Source organism: Vigna unguiculata, chromosome 6, assembly GCF_037176805.1.
Source record: "Vigna unguiculata cultivar grain cowpea cultivar isolate G323 ecotype 2 chromosome 6, ASM3717680v1, whole genome shotgun sequence".
Lineage (NCBI taxonomy): Eukaryota > Viridiplantae > Streptophyta > Magnoliopsida > Fabales > Fabaceae > Vigna > Vigna unguiculata.
Window position 1 is genome coordinate 39487524 of NC_140797.1, and position 10659 is coordinate 39498182.

The following is a 10659-nucleotide window of genomic DNA, read 5'->3' on the forward strand; positions in this document are numbered from 1 at the left end:
AAATTAATTCATCTCAAATAGGATTTGGTCCTCATTCACATGAAAGGATAAAAAAGTTCACAGAATTAAAAAAATTTCAATCGAAAAAGTTTATAATTTAGTTTACTTTTATATTATTAAAAATTAAACCAAAATTTTAATTAAATCCGCTTGTTTTTAAATTAATATCAATTCTTCTTATTATTTGTTAGCGAAAACATACATGTGTAACATGTGTTTTTGTATTTTTTTTATTTTTTTAAGAATTAAAAATTAAATTTAAGATCAATAAAAAATATATAATTAATTTTTAAAATATTTGTTAAATGTAAAATTAAAAAAATAATATATATATATATATATATATATATATATAATTTTATTTTCAAAAATAACTGTAAAAAATAAAATAAAAATTAAAACAATAATTAAATAAATTATTATAAAATAATTAATTTTTAAGATAATAATTAAAGATAAAAGTGAAATAACAAAATATAAAAATAGAAACTATTAAGAAAAGAGAAAAAAAAGGAAGTAAATAAAACGAATTAAGACTTATGTTTAAAAATTTAATGAATCATAAATGTTTATTTAATATTAAGTATCATAATATTGAATATTTATTAACTGAAGTAGTCTTAATTTTAAAGCTTTCGTTAAAGGTCAAATAAAACGGAACATACAATATAACCATCAAACTTATTATAACAATTAATAAAAAATATGAATTATGTTTAAAAATTTAATGAATTATAGTAAATGTTATCAGTGTCGTAGTATTAAATGTTTTACGATCAATGAATCAAAATATTAACAATGAAAAATATTTAAGTAATATTATAATAATATTAGAAGATTTCATTTTTTGTGTTGATATTTCAAAATATCAATTTTATCTTTTAAAATATAATTATTTATAAAATTTTTAAAAATTGATTATTATTTTTATATATTCTTTTATAAATTTTTTTATCTTTATTCTTTTTTTTTATCAACAGTTATTCTCTCATATTTTTAATATATTTTACTTTATTTTTAATAAATATAATTTTATTTTATATATTATATAACTTAGTAACATTACATTATTATTATTATTATTATCTAATAATATAATATATATATATATATATATATATATAAATCATACATTTATTATTGATTTATTTTTATTATTTCATATTTAATTATTTAATTATGTTCAAAATCTCTTAATATGTTTAATTATTTATTTTTTCTTAAAATTTGTGGCGTCTCATCATGTCAGTTGATAGGGACTTAACGATAAAATATATATGTTTTAAGTAGTGATTATAAATATAATTAAAAGATTTAAAGTTTTTAGATACAAATATGAGACTAATTTTTAATAAAAAACTAATGAAAAATATTTAATTTTATGATAAATTTATCTTTGTGTAAGTTGTTTTTTACGTAGACATAGGTAATAGATTACAACATAAAATCACCAACTGCATCATCTTTAGTGTTACTTAAGAGACTAGGTAATAAAATAATTATCATTGTTATAAAATTAAATATAAATAAATTTTATAATTTTATAATTTTATTATAAATAATTTATTATTTTTTATATAGTTTTATAATTTAAAAAATAGTTAAGTTTTAAAAAACAATAAAATGGAATAAAATTAAAAAAAATTGTTACGATAAAATTAATAAAATAAATGCGTTAACCGAAAAGGAAATTATCTTTATATCTGAGAATAGATAAAAGACAATTATTAAGTATATAAATTTTAGATATCATATAAACCAATCTATTAACAAAAAGTAAATTAAAAGTAGTAATATTTATTAAAATATTAAATTTAAATAAACTTAGAATAAATCTAATAAAAGTTTTTTAATACCGATTAAATTACCAATGGATAATTAAAACTTAGTTATGCTTAATAAAATTAAAAATAAAAGCTCATAAAAATGACAAAAAAATACAGTTATAATAAGTACTTCATTTAAAGTTTTATCAAAGAAAAATGTATTTTTGACACCCTTACACTAGTTAATAATCCACTTTTAGAAATATTTTTATCATTAAAAATGTTAATTTTTGTATTTATAAAAAATAATGAATATGAAATATGTATAAACAAATTATTCAGTGTCAAAAAATAATAATATTTTATATTAAATTATATTAAAAATAAAAATATACATGCGTTTCTTAATTTCTGTTAAATTTTGTAAGAAAAACCAAGAGAGTAGCATTTAACGCTAAGCTATGCTAAAATTTTAATAATAATTAAAAAAATTTAAAACAGAGGAGAGAGATTGTAAAAGTAAGTAAAAAAAAAATACATGAAATATAAAAGACTGACAAAGAGGAGAACAATGATTTACACAAAGATCAAGGTTAATAAGGAGAGATTAGAGTGCGTGAAGAAAGAAAGCGCGTGAGTAAATGTATGGAAGCATCGGAATCTCTTACAGAAGTCCTACGTCATCAACATCTGTGTAGAGAGAGACCTAAGTGGACAAGGACAACACCCTCTCGACATTGTCATGTTTTATGTTTTATGTTTATGTGCCATTCTCAGATACTTTCTCTTTTACCCTAAATTCTTTTTCTATCAATTTTTCCAACACCATTTTCTTTTCAATTTTTATCCTTTTAAACCTACTATTTCATAAATTTATTTTTACGGAAAATATATAATATATTATTAATTTGAACATTAAATAGTTTGAGAATAGTTGGTCAAATTTGTTCTCCTTGTCTGTGATGTCATCTGTCACGTGATCTAGAGAGAAACAGAGAGAGAAGAACACAACACAACAGCAGAACACGCAGTTCAAGAGAGAGCGACCCCATAGTGGAAGAAAGAGTCAAAACCAATAAAATAGTAATAGTCCCAACCCCCAATGTCTTCTTTTCTCTTCTCTCTCTCTTTCACTTTCTCTTCACGCTTTCTAATATCTTCTTCCGTCTGTGGTAGCATCATTCTAATACCCAACCCAAGGGAAAAGTAGGAACACCCAGAAAACAAAGAGAGAGAAAGTAGGAACACCCTTTCTTCTCTCTGCACTTCTTACTCTTCCTTCCTTGCTTTGCAGCCTTCACCTTTGTTTTTCTTTAGTTTTGGAGTGAGAAACAAATATAGAGAGAGAAATAGAAATTACCCATCATATCATTATATCATATATCATATATCATCATATCATACATTATATATAAACAGATAATATTGCGTGAGAGATGCAGCAGCACCTGATGCAGATGCAGCCCTTGATGGCAGCCTATTACCCCAACAACGTCACCACTGATCACATTCAGCAGGTTCTTCACTCTTCTCCCTTCTCCACCTCCTCTCATACTCATCCTACTCATCCTACTCATCACACATATACATACATGTTGTATCTATATGCGTATATATGTGTATACATATATATGTATTCATTCACATTCATCATTCATGTCCCCTCTCGCTCTGCTCAGGGCCCTTTTGTCTCAGCACTGCTTGTGGGTCTTGTATTGTATGCCACTTTTAGAACCGTTTCCTTTTAGTTTTTTCTGTTCACACCCTTCCTTCTCTTATTCTGCTTCTTCCCTTGTCAGCTTCTGCTACTCTTTCTTGCATCTGTATAAATATCCTGTCTACATGTGCTGTGCTCACTCAATCACACCTTTTATCATGCCTGCTTCTGCTTTTCTCACCTCACCGCTCAGATCACATTTTCTGTAATCTTTTTCCTATGTTTCTTAATGCACATGCTCTCTCTCACCCTTCAATACCTCTTTCTGCTATTTCCATCCCTCTTTCACACTTGCTATTAATGCTTCAAATAACCTCAAATTACATCTATAAATCTTTTTCTCATATTAGATTTTGATAACATGTCTGCACTTGTGTTTAGTTTGGTATTTCATCAAGGTAAATGTTATTTTGTAAGAAGTGTTTGATTCAAGGACATGGTTTGATTAATGTGGTGCAGTTCTAGTTACATACCTAAACGGTAGGACAATTAAGAAATTAAGGCAGACAGACTTAGATCAAAGTAGAACATATAAATTCATATACTATTTATAGCTTAGTATATACTTACTATATCTGATGCAACTTCAGTAAACACTCTTCATTGTTTTCTAACCTTAAATATACGTGCATCATATGGTATTTTCTTCATAGAAATACAGTTCAGTAACAGGAAGGAGGTTTCCAAATTTTGCTGCTACCCTTGCTTGATTATTTTTAGTAACAGTTATATGATATTAATTATGATGTTGATCCTTCAATTGACCTCTAACCCCCGTTATTTTACAAGCAGTACCTGGATGAGAACAAGTCCTTAATCCTGAAGATTGTCGAAAGCCAGAATTCTGGCAAGCTGAGCGAGTGTGCTGAGTAAGGATTATACTATAATTATCCTTTTATATTTGAACTGAGTTTTGTGTTTCTCATTTCTTAATTTATTGCTAGGTAATAATGTTTTTAGTGTGTTTAGTTCCACATTCTAAAGGTGGTTTTTTCACATCCCAGAAAAGACTACAAGTCAATAGTTATACGTCTCCGATGTGATTTCTTGTTTTCAACAAATTTTCAGTATCCAAATCTTGATGTTATTTTCACTCTAAGTTGGTTCAATTTAATTCTATATGGCCCTTGCCAAATAGATAGGGGACTCACACCACCTGAGAATTTTTCCCATTCCATCAGACATTTATATATTATGGCAGGTAAAAATTAAGTTTATCAGCAAATTAACGAATGAAAATTGAATGTGTGCCAGAAGAATGTAACTGATTTAGTGTCATACACGAGTGCCATTGAAATCACCAAGAATTTACCTTCTTTTATGAGCCTGTATTTAAAGTATTTAGGTACGCCTCTTTTACATTTTCAGGCCAATTGCTCTTATTGGAATAACATCAAGGATGATGAACGTAATTACAAGATTTAGCTATGAGAATGCAAAGAAAAAAAATACGACAGTACTTATAAATTCTGTCTATATGATATTGTTTTTACATATAAACTTTGCAATGTCATGTCTTCTAATTCTTTTCTGAATTTAAGTTTTGGTTTATCTTGTTTCATTATATATCTTGTGATAGATCTTTTTTGCTAGTTTCTTGTAAGATCTTCATTGTAGATGCTTTTAGTTCTTAAGAGAAGTTGCTTAAAATTCTCACTTTCTATATTCCCCACATGAATGAACTCTTCTGATTAATGTTGTTTCTCTTGATCCTTTGATTCTTCTCTATCCTCTCTCCAATAACTTCACTGGATCTCTCAGATTTCTGTAGTACAGAAAATAACTTTTTTTGCTGACACCTCCATTGATTCTAATGTAAATTCTATTTTTCTGAAAATTCATTTATGTCAACTGGTCAGTCCAACTATATGATTTTTGAAGTGAAAACAACAGGATATCATTAAAAAAATATCCTTCTATAGATGTTTGTTTAAGTTTTGGTTTTGGATGTAGAGTCTAATGATGTCATTTGTCAATGTGTAGCTACCTTCATTTAATGAAATGAAGCTTGGTTGTTGGATGCAGCTGGAACTAATAATGTATGACTGAATTAACTTATTTATCTTGAAAGGTTTCTGGTGGAAATCAAACTTCGGATTTTTCAGCTATACATAGAGAAACTCAAAATTAACCTTTCAATGCAAGATAGAAGGACAAGTGCAACTGTTTCTTTTTCTATTCTTTAAAGTATAGGTTATGTTAGATTATAAAGTCAATGAAGATTCATCTAGTTACTTAAGCTATTGAAATACTTCTTGAAGTTCAACAGTACTTATAATCACTCAAGAAAATTTCCCTTTCAAAACTAGTTTCTAGAGTTGAAGTGAGCTTATTTTGTTCTCAATTTTCTTATCTTATCAAAGTCTAGTCTCCTCTTGGTGTTATACTTCATTCAGAGATGTTAAGAATTCCACAATGATCCAACTTTAGAAGGTTATCTTAGACTTATTCTCAATTTTTTGCAGGAATCAAGCAAGACTACAGAGAAATCTCATGTACTTAGCAGCAATAGCAGATTCTCAGCCTCAACCACCCACTATGCCTGGTCAGGTACACAATATTACCTTACTGAGTTTTGCATCAAAATTCACAGAAAGTAACTATTTTTCAACTTTTATCTAAACATTGTCTGAATCTAATGTATGGATTTGATGGTGCAGTACCCTTCTGGGGGGATGATGCAGCAGGGAGCACACTACATGCAGGCTCAACAAGCACAGCAGATGACACCACAACAGTTAATGGCTGCACGATCCTCCCATTTGTATTCGCAGCAGCCATACTCGGCACTTCAACAGCAGCAAGTGATGCACAGCCAACTGGGGGGAAGTTCAGGACTTCACATGCTGCAAAGTGAAGGGAGCCATGTGAATGTGGGATCTGGCAGCTCAACATTAGGAGGTTCTGGAGGGTTTCCGGACTTTGTCCGCGGCGGCGGCGGCTCTGCCGGAGAGGGTTTGCATGGAAGAAGCATGATCGGTGGTGGAAGTGGCAAGCAGGATATTGGTGGCTCCGGTGATGGCAGAGGGGGAAGCTCCGGTGAAGGGGGTGAAAGCCTTTACCTGAAGTCTGCTGAAGATGGAAACTAGACACTCTAAAACTGTCAAAAATTACTGCAAACTTTTGGTTAGTTAATTAGTTAGGAGAATTAGGTAATGACAACAATGGTAAGTAACTTGTCTGGTTATTATATAATGTTGGATTATGTTGTTGTAGTAGTGCTTGAGGCAAACCCTTGCCTTGATCTTTCTGCACAAATTACCACATTTTCTGCTTAGATCTGTGGTCACATAACATGGTTGGTCCATGTGAAGTGAAGTTCAAAAGCTGTGTTTTTTCTATCTCTGCGGTTGGTTTTGAATTTATCAGTTTAGGTTCTGCTTCTCATTTTTAGTACTACTTTCTGTCTCCCTGCATCACTCCATAAATAGGGTATAAATAGATTATATCTCAATTAATATTAGAACAATCAAGTGTCTAACTTTAATTAAATTTTTTTCTTTAATTGATTAACAGATATATCATCGAGCTCAATGTCAATTATAGAAATGAGATATGAATCTGGATCCTATATGCAAATTACTCTAACTTTGTGAAGCATAAAGTAGATTTACTTTTGCATAAATAGAATCTTTTTTAAATTAAATTTAGTAGAAAATCGTTGGTTAATCGACTTTTTGACCTATCCTGGATTGTTTTGCCTGACTTGAACTTCAGTTTGAGATCGTATATTTTAAGGTACTTATTTTAATTTGTGTTTTTGATATTTCTTCATTGAATTTATTACAATAGTTTAAACTTTGACTGGTAAAACATAAAATAACATAAATATCATAAACATAAATTCAACTAAACTATTGTAATAAATTCAATGAAGAATTTTGTGAAGATCTTATGTATATCCAATCTTGGAATGATAATTTATCCACAAATCAAATTTGAAATAATTAGATAAACTGAAACAATTATGTGTGATTTTGAAAATATCTTTAAGATGTTTTCACTTGGTAAATTTGGTTGAAATTAAAAATCAAGAGTTAATTGATAGAGTTAATTGATAAAAGGGGACTATATTATATCATATTACTTGGTACATTAGAGGATAATTCTTAAATAATAACCAAATTTAGTAACATTAGTCATTTTAGTATCAATTTAGATATCATTATGAATTAAAAATTATTGATAACTAAAATAATTTATATTATAAATAAAAAAATTAAAATTGGTAATTAAATTAATTTTTATCAATTTCTTTTTTTAAATTAGTTACTAACAGTATTTATTAAGATTTTGACTATAAAAAAATTTGATCTTTAAATCGGTCTCTAATTATAAAGTTAGATTGATCTCTGAATATATTTTTTAACACTATAATTGGACATTATTTAGATTTTTCTAATTGTGATGTAGTTTTATTTAAAGGGATAAACCATAAAAGTCTTAAATTTTACAATGTAATTGTGTTTGTGGAATCAAATAACATTGAGCGAAATTCTTAAAGTAAACTTGTCATGGCTAATAGTTACTTAAAAATTTGATAATAGGTTTTGTAAAAGTATAAATACTCTAATCGAAAATGGATTATAATACTTTCAATCCATAATTGGTAGCTTTTAGGTTTGGAAAATGGAGTGTTTTAAATGATACTCGATTTTAATTTTTGCAAGAAACTTAAATTTGTTTTCCATAATGAGATTTTTCAGCTTATCTTCAATTTTGTATAAGTTTTCTAGACAATTTTTTCTTCTTCCCATATTTATATTTGTATCTAGGTATTTTGGGATGTTTATTTTGTATACTTTGCATGGATTTGTTCTGGTTTTTCATATATTTTTTGTGTTTTCGATTTTCTTTTTATTTACCAAATTTTTATGTGATGATAAATAATAAATATTTTTAGTATATGTCAAATGATATCTAACTTGAATTTTATGTGAAATATGACAAAAACTATAATATGAGAGGAATGTTTGGTTTGTTTTAGGAGAAGGTTTTGGTGTCTTGGGCTTCTATTCTTTTACTTTACCAAAAATATATTTAAAAAAGAAAAAAAAAAGGTTTCATAGATGCAAGAAAGGGCTTACTATTCTATTCTCAATTTTTAGAATCGCTGTGTTTCCTACTCATTTTATATTATTGATTATTACTATAAAAAAATTCTTACAAAACATATTCTTCCAAAATTCTTTTTCACTCATGATCTTCAAAGAAATGGTGATGTAGAGATCCAAAAGATTCGCTCATGTGAAAATCTAGCAGATTTATTTACAAAGTCTTTGCCAAGGAGAACTTTTGAGCAATTGGTTCATAGGATTGGACTCCGCCATCTTAATGATGTAAGTTTACATGAGGGGGAGAAATTAGAAGATGCAAAGAACAATATTATATAGAATGATGTACTCTTTTTCCTTCACTAGGTTTTTATCCCAAAGGGTTTTTCCTAGTAAGGTTTTAACGAGGCACATTCTTTTATCAATGGACACCCAAGGGGGAGTGTTATGAATTAATGGTCGTCCATTGATTTATACAATTACTCATATGATTGATAATCATATTATTCATTACTCTTTATGATGTAATATTTTGTATTTACTATTTGATTTTATATCCTTTCTGGGTTACCATATTGTACCTATAAATAGGACTCGTCCTATCAGTAATGAGACACACATAAAAACAGAAGTTGCTCCCTACTCTCTCATTCTCTATTCTTCCTCTCCTTTGTCTCTCTTATTACCTTTATTTTATAACACGTTATCAGCACGAGGGTTATCCAACTGAGCGTGAAGGCATATTTTTTTTTTCTCCCTAAGAACAACGCTCTATATTCCTTAACCGAGGTTCTTTCTAATCTTTTTCTCATTCACAAACTTTATCTCATTTTCTTTTTTTTGTGTAATGATAATTGTTTGATTTATTTTTCTCTGTCATATTATTATTATTATTATTATTTGATTTTAATAATTTCATACATGAAATTTGATTATATTAATATTTTATGTGCTAGTTTTAAACACGCGAAACGTTGCAAAATTCTCTGTCATAATATTTTTATTATGACGATGATTATTATTAATATTATTATTTTGATGATGATGATTATTATTAATATTATTATTTTATGTGTTAGTTTTAAACACGCGAAACGTTGCAAAATTTGGATTTGTGACCCTTGATATTGTAAGGAAGAATTCCTTATATTGGATTTTAAATGTTGAAATATATTTAGATGCAATGGATATTGGGATACCATTAAATAAAGAAATAAAGCAACTAATTTGCTCATAACAAAAATATTGTGAAAAGAGACTTCACAAATATTGTGAATTTATTTCATGCCTATGCATGGCTGGCTGGACAAAGCAATAAAGCTTTTGATGAAAAATCATGAGATCCGCCTAATCTGCTCCATTCCCAGAAGTGAATGGAGCAATCAATATTATGAATTGATTTCATGCCTTCTTGTGGCTGAACAAAATAATGAGCTCTTGATGAAAAATCATGAGGCCCGACCAACTGGTTCTGCTCCATTCCCAGAAGTGAATGCAGCAACATCTGATCCATATAATCATGGACGAGGTCAAGACCATAATAATAATCGTGGTCGTAATTTTGGCCGTGGTCGTAGCCATGGTCGTGGTTGTGGTCGTGCTATTAATCATGGTCGTGGACATGGTTATAAAGGAAATTTTCAAAGAGAAACTTCATCAACAGAAGTGGAACAAGAATGCGAAAAAGGAAAAAGAAAGGGGTGAAAATAATGGCAAAAAGGCTGAAAATATATGTTACCGTTGTGGTAGTAAAGGTCATTGGACCCGTGCCTGTTATACACCAAAGCATCTTGTTGAACTCTACCAAGAATCACTTAAAAAGAAGAATGTAGAAACACACTTTGCTTATGAAGATGGTGATTCTGATTATGGTCATATGGATACTACTCATCTTGATATTGGTGATTTCTTTTCTAAACCCGATGGAAGCATTGATCACCTTATTGGTGATGGGAGTGTTAGAAAATAGTTTTATTTTATGATTAATTTTTAAGACAATGTTTTATATTTAATTCATGTTGCTTTTATATGTACAAGTTTTTATGTTTTTATGAATAAAATCCTCTATTTTATTTTTTTTTTTCTTTCTCTCCTCTTACAAAGTAATCTCTAATATTGATAT

The 10659-nt window shown here is 28.4% G+C and overlaps 1 protein-coding gene across 1 annotated transcript; it reads left to right on the forward strand.

The window, feature by feature from the left end:
- Positions 1 to 2886: 2886 nt before the first annotated feature.
- Positions 2887 to 6824, forward strand: LOC114187321 (GRF1-interacting factor 1-like). Its single transcript, XM_028075542.2, has 4 exons — positions 2887 to 3283; positions 4276 to 4352; positions 5949 to 6033; positions 6144 to 6824. The coding sequence occupies exons 1-4, from the start codon at positions 3203 to 3205 to the stop codon at positions 6570 to 6572; spliced, it is 672 nt and encodes a 223-aa protein (XP_027931343.1). The 5' UTR covers positions 2887 to 3202; the 3' UTR covers positions 6573 to 6824.
- Positions 6825 to 10659: the final 3835 nt, after the last annotated feature.